Source organism: Cherax quadricarinatus, chromosome 32 (genome assembly GCF_038502225.1).
Source record: "Cherax quadricarinatus isolate ZL_2023a chromosome 32, ASM3850222v1, whole genome shotgun sequence".
NCBI lineage: Eukaryota > Metazoa > Arthropoda > Malacostraca > Decapoda > Parastacidae > Cherax > Cherax quadricarinatus.
In genome coordinates, this window is record NC_091323.1 from 5,981,024 (window position 1) to 6,003,379 (window position 22,356).

Genomic DNA, 22,356 nt, shown 5'->3' on the forward strand with positions numbered 1-22,356 from the left:
AATTGCCGCACCGTAGAGAGAGAGGCCAGAAGCATAGTCAAAGGAGAGTGGAGGTCAGATAAATCGAAGGAGTCAGTCGAGACCTCAGTACCTGAAGCGGGTGAGGAAACAGCGCCAGCAAGAGGTACAAAGGCATGAGGAGTGTCCGAAGAGTGGTCCAAAGATGAGGCGGGGTCAGAACAGGGTGCTGTATCAAGAAGGGGCCCGGGGGTAGCAGGTTCATGGACTAGGGCTGCCATGGTTAGGTTGCTTCTTTCTTTTTGTTTTTAAGAAAAAAAAGAAAAAAAATAAAAATAAAAAGAATAAAAAAGAAGGGGAGGCCGGGGAGGGATAGTTCCTAGGAGGAATGAAAGGGCCAGAAATCTCCCTCCGCGCCCAAGAGAACCTCAGCACCGCAAGTAGCGTAGATGCAGCATGGAACCCGTGCCATACCCTACCCATCATGCCAGTAAACCAGCAATCCGGGATAGCAACCTCACATCTGCCGAGCTACCTCGGTGGACAAAAGAGAGGGCGGCCGGATATCTGCCACAAAGCATACCTCCTTCAGCCACCACCCCTGGCATCCGAAAGGAGGCTTCCAGAGATGCACCCGTCGCCCGAGAGACACCCAAAGCCACCCTCCAGGATACAGGAGAGGTATTGGGACATCCCCAGGCAATCCAGATTCCACGGCTAACTACGCCACCGCCAAGAACATCAACAGAATGGGATGGACCCCGGGACCCTTTCCCCTACCTAGGAACTAGCGTGCCTGTGGGAAAAATTCCCAATGGCCAAAAAGGAAGGGCAAAGGAAGGGGTGGGGAGGAGGAGGAGGAGGAGGAAAGGAAAAAGGGGAGGATGGGATAGGGAAGGGGGGATTGGGGGGTAATTAGGTTCGGTCTGAGGAAGGAGACCGACAGGTCTAATTCCTCAGAGCAAGAGCCTCTTCACCACAACAAGGAGCCCCCCTTGAAGAGGAGTAGATGGGGAGATGGAGGTATTGGGTAGAGGGCAGAAATATTGTGGAACTTTTCAAGGAATACACAAATTTCGCCTGGCTTATTCGGCAATTTGAGCATTGCTACTTAAGCCAAAATCTCAAGTTTTACTTATTGAGCGCGAATAGTAGTGGGGTTTATTGTTTTGAGGATAATTTTTAATACTTCAGAGATGAAGCTGCCTTTAATCTGCTTGTGTTAGAAACAGTGATTAATGATTCAAGGCATTTACGTTTACGGAAATTGGGGTTTTTAATCACTAGTTGGACGTCGTTGAATTGCATCAGGTGGATGGCGGAGTTCCGGTGTTGTACACAAGCTTTGTTCAGGTTATCGATCGTACATTCATTAATATGCTCATTAAGTCGTGTCTCCAGGTTTCTTGCTGTTTCACCTACGTATATTCTGTCACGACCTACACAGGGGATGGTCTAAACACCTGACTAGGTTATTGTTCAATTTCGTCCTAGTCAGATCTTTTATGGAAGTATTGGTTGCGATGACGACACTAGTGTTAGCTTGTGCGAGTACTTAAGAGGTGTTATGTGTGGAATGATGTTAGTGCGTGGAGAATTAATGATCTGAAGGGCTCCTTTCTTGCAGTCAGTGAAACTTTGGTGTATGTACACCCTTCGTCAAGAAACTCTGGACTGCAAATTCGGTATGCTCTTAAGAAAAATCCAATGTTGATGCCTGTTTTGGTCTTAGTATCTTGACCGAAAGAGGCATCATTGGGTTTTTCCTAATGACAAAAGTAATAAACAACGTAAATCTTCCTTATAAAAAAAGACTGAAGTCCCTCAAATTATATTCTCTTGTAAGACGATGAATAGGGGAGACATGACTGAAGTATATAACAGGAGGATGATATTAACAGAAAAGATATAAGCAAGATCTTAAGGATATCCTTCGAAGAGAGAATCCATAATAATGTATTCAAATTAGATAAGTTTAGATTAATTATTATTATAATCAAAAAGAAGCGCTAAGCCACAAGGACTATACAGCGCTGCAGGGCAGGAAGGAAGCGAGGGCATCAGGTGGCAAGAGGGAGATGGATGAGTAATAGGTTACGGATAACAGCAGGGCAGTGGATGGTGAAAGGGTAAAGGGCAGCAAGAGACTGAATTAGAATGGGCTGAGAGGAGTGCGAAAAGTATCCATGAGTTTGTGGAGTAAATCAGTCGTTGTCAAGAAGTCAATGAGAGAGTCAGGATTAAAGGAGGGTCCATCAGCAAGAAGGGAAGGTAAAGAGAGAGTAGTAGAACGAAGACGACGTTGGAGGTAAATTCTGCGTGCTCGTTGATAGAGAGGGCAGTCTAACAGAATGTGGCTAATCGATACTGGAACTTGACACTGCTCACAGAGAGGAACAGGGTGCCTCTCCATGAGATACCCATGAGTAAGACGAGTGTGACCAATGCGAAGGCGGGAGAGTGGTCTCCCAACCTCGGCACTGATGAAAAGAAGACGGCCAGTAACCTATGCTCGGTTTAATAGAATGAAGTTTGTTACCGAGCAGAGTTGACCAACGTTGTTGCCAACGGGTGCGAAGGTGGGTAGCTATTGCAGCAAAATAGTCCAGAAATGGAACACCTCGATAGGAAATTGGTAGGTCATGTACTGCTGACCACGCAGCAGTGTCTGCCTGTTCATTGCCCTGTACGTCGACATGACCAGGGACCCAACAAAAAAAAAAATCTTTGTTTGGTAGAGATAAGGCGTAGCCAAAGTTGGATACGGAGAACTAGGGGACGAGATGTATCAAATTTTCGTATAGCCTGTAGAGCACTAAGGGAGTCTGAGACTACTACAAATGATGACACAGGCATAGATGCGATACGAATAAATGCTGCAAGAATGGCATACAGTTCAGCAGTAAAAATGCTAGCTGAAGATAGTAAATGTCCCCGCACGACGCTTTCCGGAAACACTGCTGCGAATCCGACGCCGTCTGAAGACTTAGAGCCATCTGTGTACACAGCGGTGGCATGAGAATGGGAGTGAAAGTGATCAAGAAAAAGAGAGCGGGAAGCCACCGTAGGCAGTTGAGCTTTCGAGCAAGGGAGTGAGAAAGAACAGACCCGAACAGCTGGAACTTCCCAGGGGGGTAGGGAAAAGTGAGATGCTACATGAACATATAAAGGTGGTAACTGAAGGGAAGACAAGAGTGAATGTAGGCGAAGAGAAAAGGGACGGAGCAAACAGGGGCGGCAAACGAATAAAGAATGTCTACTAATATCGGTGACCATTCTATAAATGGAAGGATTGTGTAGATCGTGAGAGCGTACATAGTAGCGAAGACAATGGGCATCACGGCGATCAGACAAGGATGGAACATTCGCTTCTGCATAGAGGCTCTCAATAGGGGAAGAGCGAAAAGCACCAAGGCACAAACGTAATCCTTGGTGATGGATAGAGTTAAGGCTAGAGAGAGTAGCAGGAGAGGCCGCGGAATAAATCTGGTCACCATAATCGAGTTTCGATAAAACGAGGGCTGAATGTAGGCGAAGCAGAGTTCGACGATCAGCTCCACAGGAAAGATGAGCAAGGGTTTTAAGAAGGTTTAGCCGGCTGTGACAAGTTGCCTTCAGAGAGGTTATGTGAGGTTTCCAGGATAACCATTATTATTATTATAATCAAAAAGAAGCGCTAAGCCACAAGGACTATACAGCGCTGCAGGGCAGGAAGGAAGCGAGGGCATCAGGTGGCAAAAGGGAGATGGATGAGTAATAGGTTACGGATAACAGCGGGGCAGTGGATGGTGAAAGGGTAAAGGGCAGCAAGAGACTGAACTAGAAAGGGCTGAGGGGAGTGCGAAAAGTATCATCAGAGTTTGTGGAGTAAATCAGTCGTTGTCAAGAAGTCAATGAGAGAGTCAGGATTAAAGGAGGGTCCATCAGCAAGAAGGGAAGGTAAAGAGAGAGTAGGAGAACGAAGACGACGTTGGAGGTAAATTCTGCGTGCTCGTTGATAGAGAGGGCAGTCTAACAGAATGTGGCTAATCGATACTGGAACTTGACACTGCTCACAGAGAGGAACAGGGTGCCTCTCCATGAGATACCCATGAGTAAGACGAGTGTGACCAATGCGAAGGCGGGAGAGTGGTCTCCCAACCTCGGCACTGATGAAAAGAAGACGGCCAGTAACCTATGCTCGGTTTAATAGAATGAAGTTTGTTACCGAGCAGAGTTGACCAACGTTGTTGCCAACGGGTGCGAAGGTGGGTAGCTATTGCAGCAAAATAGTCCAGAAATGGAACACCTCGATAGGAAATTGGTAGGTCATGTACTGCTGACCACGCAGCAGTGTCTGCCTGTTCATTGCCCTGTACGTCGACATGACCAGGGACCCAACAAAAAACAATATCTCATGTTTGGTAGAGATACGACGTAGCCAAAGTTGGATACGGAGAACTAGGGGATGAGATGTATCAAATTTTCGTATAGCCTGTAGAGCACTAAGGGAGTCTGAGACTACTACAAATGATGACACAGGCATAGATGCGATACGAATAAGTGCTGCAAGAATGGCATACAGTTCAGCAGTAAAAATGCTAGCTGAAGATAGTAAATGTCCCCGCACGACGCTGTCCGGAAACACTGCTGCGAATCCGACGCCGTCTGAAGACTTAGAGCCATCTGTGTACACAGCGGTGGCATGAGAATGGGAGTGAAAGTGATCAAGAAAAAGAGAGCGGGAAGCCACCGTAGGCAGTTGAGCTTTCGAGCAAGGGAGTGAGAAAGAACAGACCCGAACAGCTGGAACTTCCCAGGGGGGTAGGGAAAAGTGAGATGCTACATGAACATATAAAGGTGGTAACTGAAGGGAAGACAAGAGTGAATGTAGGCGAAGAGAAAAGGGACGGAGCAAACAGGGGCGGCGAACGAATAAAGAATGTCTACTAATATCGGTGACCATTCTATAAATGGAAGGATTGTGTAGATCGTGAGAGCGTACATAGTAGCGAAGACAATGGGCATCACGGCGATCAGACAAGGATGGAACATTCGCTTCTGCATAGAGGCTCTCAATAGGGGAAGAGCGAAAAGCACCAAGGCACAAACGTAATCCTTGGTGATGGATAGAGTTAAGGCTAGAGAGAGTAGCAGGAGAGGCCGCGGAATAAATCTGGTCACCATAATCGAGTTTCGATAAAACGAGGGCTGAATGTAGGCGAAGCAGAGTTCGACGATCAGCTCCACAGGAAAGATGAGCAAGGGTTTTAAGAAGGTTTAGCCGGCTGTGACAAGTTGCCTTCAGAGAGGTTATGTGAGGTTTCCAGGATAACCGACGGTCAAAGAGAAGGCCTAGAAACCTGACTGTATCACGTTCGGGGATACGGGAGCCATAGAGATGCAAAGGATGATCGGAGATAACAGAGCGTCTAGTGAAAGTAATTTGGTGAGTTTTGGTACTTGAAAATTTAAACCCATGCGTGGTGGCCCAAGTGGAAACACGGTCGACCGCATGCTGAAGAGAAACTGCAATAAGATGACAGTCAGCGCCTGCACGAGCAATAGCGAAGTCATCAACAGAGTGATGACCAAATATTGGGTGGAAGAACAGAGGCCAAATCATTTATAGCAAGGAGAAAAAGTGTTGTGCTTAGAACACATCCCTGAGGGACACCTTCAGCTTGGACGAAGTCCGGGGAAAGAACATTATTGACACGAACACGGAAATGTCTGTCAGTTAAAAAGTTCTTAAGGAAGGATGGTAGATTGCCTCGGAGGCCTAAGGAATGGGCCTGGGCCAAAATATTATACCTCCAAGTTGTGTCATATGCCTTCTCAAGGTCAAAAAATATGGCAATAACTGAGTGATTATTCGCAAAGGCATTACGAACATACGTATCCAAGCGTAGTAAGGGGTCTATGGTAGAACGACCCTTACGAAAGCCATATTGACTAGCGGAGAGACTGTTGTGTGTCTCTAAATACCACATTAAACGTCGATTTACGAGACGTTCCATCACTTTGCAAACTGCACTAGTAAGAGCGATGGGGCGATAGTGGGAGGCATCATGTCCTGTAGTACCCGGTTTGCGGAAAGGGAGAACAATGGCAGATTTCCACAGCTGGGGAAGAACTCCTTGTGCCCAAATAAGATTGAAGAGGTGTAAGAGGACTACAAGGGCTGACCGATGTAAATGTTGTAACATACGAATATGAATGTCGTCAGGCCCAGCTGCCGATGATCGGCAAGCTGAGAGCGTTGCCTCCAGTTCTTGAAGTGTAAAAGGCACATTATACTGTTCTTCTCTGAGAGAAGAAAAGTCCAAGGGCACTAACTCTCTGGCAGACTTTGAGGAAAGAAACGAGGGGCATAGATGGAGCCCTCGGGAAATACGGACCAGATGTGTGCCAAGTTCAATGGCAACGTCGAGAGGGTTTGCTACATCAACACCAGCGACCCGTAGAACAGGAGCTGGGTCAGGAGAGTATTTACCACTCAATTTCCTCACTTTTTTCCAGACTGCACTCATAGAAGAAGCAGAGGTGATGGTGGAAACATAGTCTCGCCAACAAGTGCGTTTAGCTTCACGGATGACACGGCGAGCGATCGCACGCTTCTGCTTAAAATCAAGAAGTCTCTCAGCGGTTCTATTGTACCGGTACCTGCCCCATGCAGCACGTTTCAAACGTACTGCACGAGCACAAGCGGGAGACCACCAAGGCACGCACTTCTGAGAATGCCTGCCTGAGGTTTGGGGTATAGAATGAGAAGCTGCGGTATAAACTGACGTCGAGAAGATGTGTAGGAGCTCATCAATGGAGGATGAAGAAGGAACCTCACTAAAAGCAGTGAGGTGTGAGTAAAGATCCCAATTTGCCCGATCAAATTGCCAGCGAGGGCTACGGAAAGGTGGTGAATAGGAAGGAGAAGTAAGAATGATCGGAAAATGATCGCTGTCATGTAAGTCTGGTAGAACAGACCAGGTGAAGTCTAGTGCAGTGGAGGAAGAGCAGACTGATAGATCGATGCAAGAGAGAGTATGAGTACGAGGATCAAAATGGGTGGGAATACCCGTATTTAAAACATGGAGGGGGTGAGAGGCGAGAAAAGCCTCCAACTGAATGCCACGTGAGTCACAATGAGACCCCCCCCAGAGGAAATGGTGGGCATTAAAATCACCAAGTAACAGAAGTGGTGGTGGTAAGGATGAAACAAGAAAGGCAAAGTCTGGGATAGAAAATGCTCGAGAAGGAGAGAGATATAAAGAACATATTGTAAACCACTTATTCAAGTGGATACGGGCTGCAGTGTAATGCAGCGAGGTATGGACAAATAGTTGACAGTACGGAATATCATTGCGTAGAAGAAGGGCACTTTCATTAAAGGTCCCATCTGAGAAAGGATCCGAAGAATACAATAAATTATAGCCTGAGATAGGTTGGAAAACAGCCGAGTGTAATTTTGGTTCTTGTAAGCAAGCACCAACAGGGGAAAACCTGGAAAGCAACATCTGAAGCTCACCCCGATTACCCCTGAGGCCGCGGATATTCCACTGTAAATAGGCCATGATTGGCGATGAAGAAAATATCAGGAATCTGTAGGTAAAGGCACCTACGGACTAGAGGGGTTAGAAAAGTCAACGTGTGGTGGCATTGGAAGATGTTCAAGTAGCGAAGGAATGGAGCGTTGCGAAGAATGGGGTTGTGAAGATGGAGGAGAGGGAAGAGAAGGAACAGGAAGTGAATCAGTGTCCATTGAAGGTTTAGTCTCTGCAATATATTCTGAAATGGCTTCAAGTGTTTCTGAATTCAAAGATGTATGGGAGACCATATTGGAGATAGGAGGAGGAGGGTGAGTAAAGATTGGGACAGTAATGGACTGTACCAAAGTAGAGGGGGAGGGAAAAGTGTAAGGGACTGGAGATGAAGTGTGGGGGGACACAGAAGAGGCAGAAACCTGGGAGGTGGCAGAAGAGGGAGAAACTTGGGAGGGGACGGGGGTGGAAGGCATAGTACGAGGAGGAGGGTGAATCTCCACACTTGTAATAGAGCCAGAGAGAGGGGAAGAACTAGGTACAGAGACTGGAAAGGTAAAGTGTGGAGGTGGAAGAAGGGAAGGAAGGGGCAAAGAAGATTTGAGCAATGTGGATTTTTTGGACTTCTGAGTAGAGGGGCGATTGGTATTAGGTGTCGTACGAGGTCTTGTCGATACTGGGGCTTGTGAGGAAGGACGCGAAGATGTGAGAACAGACTGAGTTGTAGTCGGGACGTCAGAGCCAAGGACAGCAAAAGGATTAGATGCCGTAGTGGCTATGGGAGGGGTAACAACAGAGGAGGCTGCAGAAGATGGGACCCCAGAAGTGGGGGGATGTTTGGAAACACGAGAATAAGAAACACGGGGTAGTCTCCCTTGGAGGCGGAGATGAGTAACTGCCATAGCATAAGGGAGACCTTCTGCCTCTTTGAGGCAACGGATTTCACGTTCATTTAAGTAGACCTGGCAACGGCGGGAGTACGAAGGGTGAGCTTCATTACAATTAAGGCAAGATGGAGGTTGACTGCAAGATGTATTAGAATGGTCGTCGGCACCACAGACTGGGCATTCGGCCATAGATCTGCAATATTTCGCTGGGTGACCAAAACGCCAGCAATTTCTACATTGTTGCAGTGTAGGTATCACCTTTCGAACTTGTAACCGATGTCCCGCGACATATACAGAGGACGGGAGTTCTCGGCTGTCAAAAGTTAAACGAGCCACATTGCAAGGGTAACGTCTCTGCCCCCGGGCAGGAAGGACATAAGTGTCTACTTTGAGGATTGGGAGATCCTGGAGTTCCAGCTGTTCAAAAATGTCATTGCCACATGACTGGAAATTCTGTTGGACTATGGTATGGGGCAGAATGACAGTACCACTACAAGAATTGAGAGAAAGATGTTTTTCAATAGTGATAGGAGTAGTATCGATATTCGAAAGGAGAGAAAGATCATGAGCTTGGGTAGCATTCTGGACAGTGACGATGTGCGTACCGCTCTTGAGAGCGTGAAATGAAATATCTCTGCCAACATGACGCAGGAGCGCTTTGCCAATACTATGGTCAGAAAGGTAGGCAGAAGAAGTTGGTCTTAAAGTAAAGAATTTAGTCCATTGTGTGGTCCGAAACTGAGCGTGGAGAGGGAGTGCTTGACGTGTCGGTCTTTTCCGAGTAGAATGGGAAGGTAACGAAGGAGCATCATCAGGAGATTGACGTTGGCGTTTAGGAGTAGGACCGGAGTTGGTCCGGCATGAAATGGGCGGGCGATTCGAAAATTGCCGTACCGTAGAGGGAGAAGCCGGAAGCATAGTCAAAGGAGAGCAGAGTTCAGACAAATCGAAGGAGTCAGTTGAAGCCCCGGTACCTGAAGCGGGTGAGGAAACAGCACCAGCAAGAGGTACAGGGGCATCAGGAGTGTCCGAAGAGTGGTCTAAACACAAGGCAGGGTCTGAATGGGGTGCGGTATCAAGAAGGGGCCCGGGGGTAGTGGTTTCATGGACTAGGGCTGCCATGGTTAGGTTACTCCTTTGCTTTTTGTTTTTAAGAAAAAAAAAAGAAAGAAAATAAAAATAAAAAAAAGAATAAAAAAAGGGGGGAGCGGGGAGGGATAGTTCCCAGGAGGAATGAAAGGGCCGGAAATCTCCCTCCGCGCCCAAGAGGACCTCAACACCGCTAGTAGCGCAGATGCAGCATGGAACCCGTGCCATACCCTACCCTTCATGCCAGTAAACCAGCAATCCGGGATAGCAACCTCACATCTGCCGAGCTACCTCGGTGGACAAAAGAGAGGGCGGCCGGATATCCGCCACAAAGCATACCTCCTTCAGCCACCACCCCCGGAATCCGAAAGGTGGCTTCCAGAGATACACCCGTCGCCCAAAAGACACCCAAAGCTACTCCGGGATACCGGAGAGGGATCGGGACATCCCCAGGCAATCCAGATTCCACGGCAAACTACGCCACCGCCAAGAACCTCAACGGAATGGGATGGACCCCGGTGTCCTTTCCCCTACCTAGGAACTAGCGCGCCTGTGGGAGAAATCACGAAGGCCAAAAAGAGGAAGGGCAAAAGGGAGGGGTGAGGAGGAGGAGAAGGAATGGAAAAAGGGGAGGATGGGATAGGGGAGGGGAGAATGGGGGGTAATTAGGTTCGGTCTGAGGAAGAAGACCGACAGGGCTAATTCCTCAGACCATGAGCCTCTTCACCACGCCAAGGAGCCCCCCTTGAAGAGGAAGTTTAGATTGAGATAGGAAATATGAAATTGTTAGTGTGGAAATAGAGTAGTAGATGAGTTGAAGCGTCTGCCCAGTAGGGTTATCGAAGCTTAAACTTTGGGTAGCTTCAAATTTAGGTTGGATAAAAGCATGAGTGAGGGGTTGGATTTAAGTGAGACTTGCACATGAGTTAAAAGGGTTATCAAAGGTTATTGCCTGGGTAGCATTGAAAATAGGTTGGGCAAATACTTTTGTTTAATGGGTTTAGGCTTGAGAAGGACCTGTCAAGTATGGGCCAGTAAGTCTATAGCAGTGTTCTTTCATTCTTAGGATCCTAAAAGACTAGAATTCTACCCACAGATGTCGTACCTGTTAGCAGACTCCAGCCCCCAGGAACAGCCTACCATGGTTCAGGAGGCCTACTGGGACTCTACACTTCAGGCCCAGACCGAGCAGGCTGAACTCTGCACTGTGGCCTTCCAGCTTGCCAACCGGTTCATTCAACCGGAAGAAGTGAGTCAACTCCTATGTCCTTATGAAGTGTTATTAAACAATAATAACAATAATAACTTTATTTATTAAAAAAATGGCACATGAAATAGCATTAGTATAAAAAAACAGTAATAGTAGTAGTTGCAGTAGTAGTAGTAGCACCAGTAGCAGTAGTAGTAGTAGGTATAGCAGAAAAAATAGCAGTAGTAGTAGTGGTAATTGTAACTGTAGTAGTAAGAGAAGTAGCAGTAGTAGTAACAGTGGCATTGGTAGCAGTACTAATAGTAATAGTAGAAGTAGTAGCAGTAGTGTCAGTATAGTAGTTGTAGTCGCAGTAGTAGTAGTAACAGTAATAGTAGTGGCAGTAGTAGTAATAATACTAATTGTATTAGTAGGAAAAGTAGTGGCAGTAGTAATAGTTTTAGTACTATTAATTGTAGTTTTAGTAGAAGTAGTAGAAATAATAGTTGCTGCAGCAGTAGTAGTAGTAATTGTAGTAGTATCAGCAGCAACAATAAAGGTTGTAATAATGGAAATTTTAGCAGCAGCAATATTAAGTGTAGCAGCAGCAGCAGCAAAAGTAGTAGTAACGGTAGTAGTACAAGTTGCGATACTAGTAACTATAGAATCTATTTAAGTATAAATTATATCTATACTTTTCAGGTATAGGAGAGTCATGGAACACCTGGTACAATCACAGTGAAGGAACACTTGTTACTATCACAGTGAAGGAACACCTGGTACTATCAGAGTGAAGGAACATCTGGTACTATCACAGTGATGGAACACCTACTACTATCACAGTGAAGGAACATCTGGTATTATCACAGTAAAGGAACACCTGTTACAATCACATTGATGGAACACCTGGTACTATAAAAATAAAGGAACATCTGGTACTATCACAGTGAAGGAACACCTGATTCTATCACAGTGATGGAACGCCTGGTACTATCACAGTGAACGAACACCTGGTACTATCATAGTGAAGAAACACCTGGTACTATCACAGTGAAGAAACACCTGGTACTATCACAGTGATGGAAAACCTGGTGCTATCACAGTGAAGGAACATCTGGTACTATCAAAGTGAAGGAACACCTGGTACTATCACAGTGATGGAACACCTGGTGCTATTACAGTTAAAAAACACCTGGTACTATCACAGTGAAGAAACACCTGGCACTATCACAGTGAAGGAACATCTGGTACTATCAGAGTGAAGGAACATCTGGTACTATCACAGTGATTGAACGTCTGGTGCTATCACAATGAAGGAACATCTGGTACTATCATAGTGAATGAACATTTGGTACTCTCACATTGAAAGAACACCTGGTACTATCACAGTGATGAAACACTTGGTACTATCACAGTTAAGGAACACCTGGCACTATCACAATGATGGAACACCTGGTACTATCACACTGAAGGAACACCTGGTACTATCACAGTGAAAGAACACCTTGTACTATCACAGTGAAGGAACACCTGGTTCTATCAGAGTGATGGAACGCCTGGTACTATCACAGTGAAGAAATACCTGGTTCTGTAACAATGATGCAACACCTGGTTCTGTAACAATGATGCAACACCTGGTACTATCACAGTGAAGGAACACCTGGTTCTATCAGTGATCGAACGCCTGGTACTATCACAGTGAACGAACACCTGGTACTATCAGTGATGGAACACCTGGTACTATCACAGTGAAGGAACACCTAGTTCTCTCACAGTGATTGACCACCTGGTGCTATCACAGTGATGGAACACCTGGTGCTATCGGAGTGAAGGAACACCTGGCACTATCACAGTGAAGAACACCTGGAGCTATCACAGTGATGTAACACCTGGTTCATTCACAGTGATTGAGTAACTGGTTGTATCACAGTGATGAAACACGGTTCTAGCACAGTGAAGGAACACCTGGTACTATCACAGTCAAGGAACACCTGGTTCTACCACAGTAATGGAACAGTGTACCACAGACACCTGTCTGCTTGTTAACGACCTTCCAGCTTAATTCTAACTAGCCATGCAAGAGTTCAACGACGAGATTTTAATTTTTCTATTTGTGGAGTGGTTAACCAGTGGAAGGCCTCAGTCAGATGACCACAAACTGAAGTGTCAGAGCATCATATGACTAAGACTAGCATCAGGAAACACTTGTCCTTTTTCCTGACAACTTAACCTAAGTTATCAACCCACACTCAAGGCTCTGTTCTTTTGTTCGAATGTGTTCAAAAGTATTCGAAAGTGTGAATGAACAGTGCCTTAAAAAACAGTCTTCCCGCCTGGTTGTTCTCGCTAATAATAATTTCAGCAATGTCTGTGTCACATTAAACATTTGTATTGTTTTAAGTCTTTTTCTATACGCATATAAACCCAGGTAAGCACAAGAATAATGATAAATGAGACACTTGAGAAATATTTGGACAACATTTTGGGCAGCATTTTGGGCAACATTTGTTACAACAGTTTCTCATTTATCATCTTGTCGGTTTCCTAAATCATTTATTCAATGACTAAGTATTATTTCACCAATGACGATAAAACTACTTGGAGCAACACGAACTCTATACACACTGGAACACCTGGTGCTATCACAGTGATGGAACACCTGGTACTATCACAGTGAAGAAACACCTGGTACTTTCACAGTGAAGGAACACCTGGTTCTATCACATTGAAGAAACACCTGGTACTTTCACAGTGATGGAACACCTGGTACTATCACAGTGAAGGAACACCTGGTACTATCACAGTGAAGGAACACCTGGTACTATCACTGTGAATGAACACCTGGTACTATCACAGTGAAGGAACACCTGGTGCTATCACAGTGAAGGAACAGTGTACCACAGACACCTGTCTGCTTGTTAACAACCTTCCAGCTTAATTCTAACTAGCCATGCAAGAGTTCAACGACGAAATTTTAATTTTTCTATTTGTGAAGTGGTTAACCAGTGGAATGCCTCAGTCAGATGACCACAAACTGAAGTGTCAGAGCATCATATGACAGACTAGCGTTAGGAAACACTTGTCCTGTTTCGAGACAACTTAACATAAGGTATCAACCCACACTCAAGGCTTTTTTGTTCGAATTATTATTATTATAATCAAAAAGAAGCGCTAAGCCACAAGGGCTATACAGCGCTGCAGGGTAGGGAAGGAAGCAAGGGAATTGGATGGCAGAAGGGAGGGGGGATGATCAGCAGGTTACAGAAAACAGCGGGGCAGGGGATAGTACGGGGGTAGAGGGTAGCAAGAGATACAAGTAGAAAGGGCTGAAAGTATCAGAATTTGTGAAGTAAGTCAGTCGTTGTCAAAAAGTCAATGAGAGAGTCCGGATGAAAGGTGGGTCCATCAGCGAGAAGGGAAGGTAAAGAGAGAGCAGCGGGGCGAAGACGACGACAGAGGTAAATTCTGCGTGCTCGTTGATAAAGTGGGCAGTCCAACAGAATGTGGCTGACTGATAATGGAGCTTGGCAATTCTCACAGAGAGGAGCAAGACGCCTCTCCATGAGATATCCATGAGTAAGACGAGTATGGCCAATGCGAAGACGGGAGAGAGTAGTCTCCCAACCTCGACACTGGTGATAAGAAGACGGCCAGTAACCTATACTCGGTTTAATAGACTGAAGTTTGTTGCCGAGCATAGTAGACCAACGTTGTTGCCAACGGGTGTGAAGGTGGGAAGATATTACAGCAAAATAGTCCGTACATGGAATACCTCTATAAGAAACTGGTAGGTCATGTACTGCTGACCGCGCAGCAGTGTCTGCCTGTTCATTGCCCTGTACGTCAACATGACCAGGGACCCAACAAAAAACAATATCTTTATGCTTAGTAAAGATGCGGCGTAGCCAAAGTTGGATACGGAGGACTAAGGGGTGAGGTGTATCAAATTTTTGTATAGCCTGTAAAGCACTAAGGGAGTCTGAGACAACCACAAATGATGACACAGGCATAGATGCAATACGGATAAGTGCTGTAAGGATGGCATATAATTCAGCAGTAAAAATACTAGCTGAAGATAGTAAATGCCCTTGTACGACGCTGTCCGGAAACACTGCTGCGAATCCTACGCCGTCAGAAGACTTAGAGCCATCTGTGTACACAGCAATGGCATGAGAATGAGTGTGAAAGTGGTCAAGAAAAAGAGAGCGGGAATCGACCGTAGACAGTTGGGCTTTCGAGCAAGGGAGGGAGAAAGAACAGACTCGAACAGCTGGAACTTCCCAGGGGGGTAGGGAAAAGTGAGATGCTACATGTACATAGAAAGGTGGTAGTTGAAGAGAAGACAAGAGCGAATGAAGGCGAAGAGAGAAGGGACGGAGTAAGCAGGGGCGGCGAACAAATAAAGAATGTCTACTAATATCAGTGACCATTCTATAAATGGAAGGATTGCGGAGATCATGAGAGCGTACATAGTAGCGCAGGCAATGGGCATCACGGCGATCGGATAAGGATGGAACGTTCGCTTCTGCATAGAGGCTTTCGACAGGGGAAGAGCGAAAAGCACCAAGGCATAAACGTAATCCTTGGTGATGAATGGGGTTAAGGCTAGAGAGAGTAGCAGGAGATGCCGCTGAATAGATCTGGTCACCATAATCAAGTTTCGATAAAATAAGGGTGGAATGTAGGTGAAGGAGGGTTCGACGATCAGCTCCCCACGAAAGATGAGCAAGGGTTTTAAGAAGGTTCAGCCGGCTGTGACAAGTTGCCTTCAGAGAGGTAATGTGAGGTTTCCAGGATAACCTACGATCAAAGAGGAGGCCCAGAAACTTGACTGTATCACGTTCAGGGATACGTGAGCCATAGAGGTACAAAGGATGATCAGAGATGACAGAGCGTCTAGTGAAAGTGATTTGGTGGGTTTTAGTGCTGGAAAATTTAAACCCATGTGTGGTGGCCCAATTGGAAACACGGTCGACTGCATGCTGGAGAGAAACTGTAAGGAGGTGACAGTCAGCGCCTGCACAGGCAATAGCGAAGTCATCAACATAGAGTGATGACCAAATATTTGATGGAAGACTAGAGGCCAAATCATTAATAGCAAGGAGAAAAAGTGTTGTGCTCAGAACACATCCCTGGGGGACACCTTCAGCTTGGACAAAGTCCGGGGAGAGCACATTATTAACCCGAACACGGAAATGCCTGTCAGTTAAAAAGTTCTTAAGGAAGGATGGTAGATTGCCTCGAAGGCCTAAGGAGTGGGCTTGGGCTAAAATATTATACCTCCAAGTTGTGTCATATGCCTTCTCAAGGTCAAAAAATATGGCAATAACTGAGTGGTTATTCGCAAAGGCATTACGAACATACGTATCCAAGCGCAGTAAGGGGTCTATGGTAGAACGTCCCTTACGAAAGCCATATTGACGAGTGGAGAGACTGTTGTGTGTCTCTAAATACCACACTAAACGTCTATTTACTAGGCGTTCCATTACTTTGCAAACTGCACTGGTAAGAGCAATGGGACGATAGTGGGAGGTTTCATGTCCCGTAGTGCCTGGTTTGCGGAAAGGGAGAACAATGGCGGATTTCCACAGCTGTGGAAGAACTCCTTGTGACCAAATAAGATTGTAAAGGCGTAATAGGACTGCAAGGGCTGACTGATGTAAATGTTGTAGCATACGAATATGAATGTCGTCGGGCCCAGCTGCCGATGATCGACAAGCTGAGAGTGTTGCCTCCAGTTCTTGAAGTGTAAAAGGCACATTATACTGTTCTTCTCTGAGAGAAGAAAAGTCCAAGGGTGCTAACTCTCTGGCAGACTTTGAGGAAAGAAATGAGGGGCATAGATGGAGTCCCTGAGAAATACGGACCAGATGATTGCCAATTTCATTGGCAACATCTAGTGGGTTTGCTATATCAACACCGGCAACCCGCAGAACAGGAGCCGGGTCAGGAGAATATTTACCACTCAGTTTTCGTACTTTTTTCCAGACTGCACTCATAGAGGAAGCAGAGGTGATGGTGGAGACATAATCTCGCCAGCAAGTGCGTTTAGCGTCACGGATGACACGGCGAGCGATCGCACGCTTCTGTTTAAAATCAAGGAGTCGCTCTGTGGTTCTATTGTACCGGTACCTGCCCCATGCAGCGCGTTTCAAACGTACTGCACGAGCACAAGCAGGAGACCACCAAGGCACGCATTTCTGAGAATGCCTGCTCGAAGTTTGGGGTATAGAATGAGAAGCTGCGGTGAAAACGGAGGATGAGAAGAGGTGTAAAAGCTCATCGATGGAGGACGAAGAAGGAACCTCTTTAAAAACAGTCAGGTGTGAGTAAAGGTTCCAATTTGCCCGATTAAATTGCCAGCGTGGGGTGCGAAGAGGTGGCGAATATGAAGGGGAAGTAAGAATGATTGGGAAATGATCACTGTCATGTAAGTCCGGGAGAACAGACCAAGTAAAGTCTAATGCGGCGGAGGAAGAGCAAACTGAGAGATCGATGCAAGAGAGAGTATGAGTCCGAGGATCAAAATGGGTGTGAGTACCTGTATTTAAAACATGGAGGGGGTGGGTGGCAAGAAAAGCCTCTAACTGAATTCCACGGGAATCACAGTGAGACCCTCCCCAGAGGAAATGGTGGGCATTAAAATCACCAAGTAACAGAATTGGTGGCGGTAATGACGAAACAAGGAAGGCAAAATCCGGAATAGATAATGCCCGAGAAGGAGAGAGATATAAAGAACAGAGCGTATACCACCTATGTAAGTGGATACGGGCTGCTGTGTAATGCAGCGAAGTATGAACAAATAGCTGATGGTACGGAATATCAGTGCGGAGAAGAAGGGCACTTTCATTAAAGGTCCCATCAGGAAAAGGATCTGAAGAATACAATAAATTATAGCCTGAGATGTGAGAAATAACAGCAGAGTGTAATTTTGGTTCCTGTAAGCAAACACCAACAGGGGCAAACTGGGAGAGTAACATCTGAAGCTCACCTCGATTACCCCTGAGGCCACGTATATTCCACTGTAAAAAGGCCATGAATGGCAATGATAAAGATACTTGAAATCCGCAGGTAAGGGTTCCTACGGACTAGGAGGGTTAGAAAAGTCCACATGCGGAGGCAGTGGAAAATGTTCAAGCAGCGAAGGAACGGTGCGCTGTGAAGAAAGGAGTTGCGCAGATGGAGCAGAGGAGAGAGAAAGAGCGGAAGGTGGATCAGTGTCCATTGATGGTTTGGTCTCTGCAATATATTCAGAGATTGCTTCAAGTGTTTCAGAATTCAGAGATGTCGTATGGGAGACAATATTGGGAATTGTAGGGGGAGGATGAGTAAAGATTGGAACTGTATTGGACTGTACCAAGGTAGGGGGGGGCGAAAGGGTGGAGGGAACTGGAGAAGCGTGGCAGGGGACAGAAGAGACAGGAACCTGGGAGGTGGCAGAAGAGGAAGAAACTTGGGAGGGAACAGGGGAGGAAGGTACATTACGAGGAGGGTGAACCTCTGCACTTGTAACTGAGCCAGTGAGAGGGGAAGAACTAGGGACAGAGACAGGGAGGGTAAAATGAGGAGGTGGAAGATGGGTAGGAGGTGTTACCGGACCTTTTTTTGACTTTTGAGAAGTAGAGGGACGATTGGGAGGAGGTGTCGTACGAGGTCTCGTCGATACTGAGGCTTGTAAGAGAGAACTCGAAGAAGCGAAATTAGACTGAGGCGTTGAAGTAGGGACGTCTGAGCCGAGGACAGCAAAAGGATTAGATACAGGAGTGATTATGGGAGAGAACCACAGAGGTGGGTGTAGAAGATGGGATACCAGAAGTGGGGGGACGTTTTGAAACACGGGAATAAGAAACACGTGGGAGTCTCCCTAGGAGGCGGAGATGAGAAACTGCCATGGCATAAGGGAGACCTTCTGTCTCTTTGAGGTAACGGATTTCCCACTCGTTTAAATAGACCTGACAACGGCGAGAGTATGAAGGGTGAGCCTCATGACAGTTAAGGCAAGAGGGAGATCGATTGCAAGATGTATTAGAATGGTCATCGGCACCACAGACTGGGCATTCGGCGATAGATCTGCAATATTTCGCTGGATGGCCAAATCGCCAGCAATTTCTACACTGTTGTGGTGTAGAGATCACCTTTCGAACTTGTAACCGATGTCCTGCTATATAAACTGAGGATGGGAGTTCTCGGCTGTCAAAAGTTAAACGAGCCACATTGCTAGGGTATCGTCTCCGCCCACGGGCAGGAAGAACGTAAGTGTCTACCTTGAGGATTGGGAGATCTTTGAGTTCCAGCTGTTCTAGAATGTCGGTGCCACATGTCTGGAAATTTTGTTGAACTATGGTATGGGGCAGAATGACGGTACCACTACAAGAATTGAGGGAATGATGTTTTTCAAGGGTGACAGGAACAGTATCTATATGGGAAAGACGAGAGAGCTCACGAGCCTGGGTAGCATTCTGTACGGTAATGATGCACGTACCGCTCTTAAGAGCATGAAAAGAAATATCTTTACGAACATGGCGTAGGAGTGCCTTGCCAATACTATGGTCAGAAAGATAGGCAGTAGAGGAAGTTGGTCGTAAAGTGAAGAATTTAGTCCACTGTTCAGTCTGAAACTGAGCGTGGAAAGGTAGTGAAGGACGTGTCGATCGTTTCTGAGAAGAACGAGAAGGTGAAGGTGGAGAAGTATCATCAGCAGGTAATTGTCGTTGACGTTTAGGCGTGGGACCAGAGTTGGTCCGACGTGGAACAGGTCGGCGATTTGAAAATTGCCGCACCGTAGAGGGAGAGGCCGGAAGCATAGTCAGAGGAGAGCGAAGGTCTGATAAATCAAAGGAGTCAGTCGAGGCCTCAGTACCTGAAGCGGGTGAGGAAACAGCACCGGCAATAGGTACAGAGGCATGAGGAATGTCTGAAGAGTGGTCCAAAGACGAGGCAGGGTCAGAACGGGGTGCGGTATCAAGAAGGGGCCCGGGGGTACCAGGTTCATGGACTAGGGCTGCCATGGTTAGGTTACTTCTTTCTTTTTGTTTTTAAGAAAAAAAAAATAAAAATAAAAAAAAAAAAAAAAAGGGGGGACCGGGGAGGGATAGGTCCTAGGAGGAATGAAAGGGCCAGAAATCTCCCTCCGCGCCCAAGAGGACCTCAGCACCGCAAGTAGCGCAGATGCAGCATGGAACCCGTGCCATACCCTACCCATCATGCTAGTAAACTAACAATCCGGGATAGCAACCTCACATCTGCCGAGCTACCTCGGTGGACAAAAGAGAGGGCGGCCGGATATCCACCACAAAGCATACCTCCTTCGGCCACCACCCCCGGAATCCGAGAGGTGGCTTCCAGAGATACACTCGTCGCCCGAAAGACACCCAAAGCTACTCCGGGATACCGGAGAGGGATCGGGACATCCCCAGGCGATCCAGATTCCACGGCAAACTACGCCACCGCTAAGAACCTCAACGGAATGGGATGGACCCCTGTATCCTTTCTCCTACCCAGGAACTAGCGCGCCTGTGGGAGAAATCCCAAAGGACAAAAAGAGGAAGGGCAAAAGGGAGGAGTGGGGAGGAGGAGGAGGAAAGGAAAAAGGGGAGGATGGGGAGGATGGGATAGGGGAGGGGAGATTGGGGGGTAATTAGGTTCGGTCTGAGGAAGAAGACCGATAGGTGTAATTCCTCAGACCAAGAGCCTCTTCACCACGCCAAGGAGCCCCCCTTGAAGAGGCGAGGGCTACAGAAGGGTGGTGAATAGGAAGGAGAAGTAAGAATGATCGGAAAATGATCGCTGTCATGTAAGTCTGGTAGAACAGACCAGGTGAAGTCTAGTGCAGTGGAGGAAGAGCAGACTGATAGATCGATGCAAGAGAGAGTATGAGTACGAGGATCAAAATGGGTGGGAGTACCGGTATTTAAAACATGGAGGGGGTGAGAGGCGAGAAAAGCCTCCAACTGGATGCCACGTGAGTCACAATGAGACCCCCCCCCCAGAGGAAATGGTGGGCATTAAAATCACCAAGTAACAAAAGTGGTGGTGGTAAGGATGAAACAAGAAAGGCAAAGTCTGGGTTAGAAAATGCTCGAGAAGGAGAGAGATATAAAGAACATTGTAAACCACTTATTCAAGTGGATATGGGCTCCAGTGTAATGCAGCGAGGTATGGACAAATAGTTGACAGTACGGAATATCATTGTGTAGAAGAAAGGCACTTTCATTTAAGGTCCCATCTGAGAAAGGATCCGAAGAATACAATAAATTATAGCCTGAGATAGGTTGGAAAACAGCCGAGTGTAATTTTTGGTTCTTGTAAGCAAGCACCAACAGGGGAAAACCTGGAAAGCAACATCTGAAGCTCACCCCGATTACCCGAGGCCGCGGATATTCCACTGTAAATAGGCCATGATTGGCGATGAAGAAAATACCAGGAATCTGTTGGTAAAGGCACCTACGGACTAGAGGGGTTAGAAAAGTCAACGTGTGGTGGCATTGGAAGACGTTCAAGCAGCGAAGGAACAGAGCGTTGCGAAGAATGGAAGAGAAGGAACAGGAAGTGAATCAGTGTCCATTGAAGGTTTAGTCTCTGCAATATATTCTGAAATGGCTTCAAGTGTTTCTGAATTCAAAGATGTATGAGAGACCATATTGGAGATAGAAGGAGGAGGGTGAGTAAAGATTAGGACAGTAATGGACTGTACCAAAGTAGAGGGGGAGGGAAGAGTGTAAGGGACTGGAGATGAACTGTGGGGGGGGGGCAGAAGAGGGAGAAACTTGGGAGGGGACGGGGGTGGAAGGCATAGTATGAGGAGGGCGAATCTCCACACTTGTAATAGAGCCAGAGAGAGGGGAAGAACTAGGTACAGAGACTGGAAAGGTAAAGTGTGGAGGTGGAAGAAGGGAAGGAAGGGGCAAAGAAGATTTGAGCAATGTGGATTTTTTTGGACTTATGAGTAGAGGGGCGATTGGTATTAGGTGTCGTATGAGGTCTTGTCGATACTGGGGCTTGTGAGGAAGGACGCGAAGATGTGAGAACAGACCGAGTTGTAGTCGGGACGTCAGAGCCAAGGACAGCAAAAGGATTAGATGCCGTAGTAGCTATGGGAGGGGTAACAACAGAGGAGGCTGCAGAAGATGGGACCCCAGAAGTGGGGGGATGTTTTTTAACACGAGAATAAGAAACACGGGGTAGTCTCCCTTGGAGGCAGAGATGAGTAACTGCCATAGCATAAGGGAGACCTTCTGCCTCTGAGGCAACGGATTTCACGTTCATTTACGTAGACCTGGCAACGGCGGGAGTACGAAGGGCGAGCTTCATTACAATTAAGGCAAGATGGAGGTCGACTGCAAGATGTATTAGAATGGTCGCCGGCACCACAGACTGGGCATTCGGCCATAGATCTGCAATATTTCGCTGGGTGACCAAAACGCCAGCAATTTCTACATTCTTGCGGTGTAGGTATCACCTTTCGAACTTTTAACCTATGTCCCGCGACATATACAGAGGACGGGAGTTCTCGGCTGTCAAAAGTTAAACGAGCTACATTGCAAGGGTAACGTCTCCGCCCCTGGGCAGGAAGGACAAGAGTGTCTACTTTGAGGATTGGGAGATCCTGGAGTTCCAGCTGTTCAAAAATGTCATTGCCACATGACTGGAAATTCTGTTGGACTATGGTATGGGGCAGAATGACAGTACCACTACAAGAATTGGGAGAGATGTTTTT

The 22,356-nt window shown here is 46.7% G+C and overlaps 1 protein-coding gene across 7 annotated transcripts in view; it reads left to right on the plus strand.

Annotated features, from left to right (window-relative positions):
• Positions 1 to 13,036, plus strand: part of LOC128690175 (bestrophin-2a) — a 172,752-nt gene extending 159,716 nt beyond the window's left edge. For all 7 annotated transcript variants that reach the window (XM_070090425.1, XM_070090431.1, XM_070090426.1 and 4 more), the window contains 2 exons: positions 10,548 to 10,700; positions 11,343 to 13,036. In XM_070090425.1, the coding sequence (XP_069946526.1) occupies positions 10,548 to 10,700; positions 11,343 to 11,348 (159 nt within the window). In that variant the 3' untranslated portion in view covers positions 11,349 to 13,036. The remainder of the gene's footprint in view (positions 1 to 10,547; positions 10,701 to 11,342) is intronic.
• Positions 13,037 to 22,356: the final 9,320 nt, after the last annotated feature.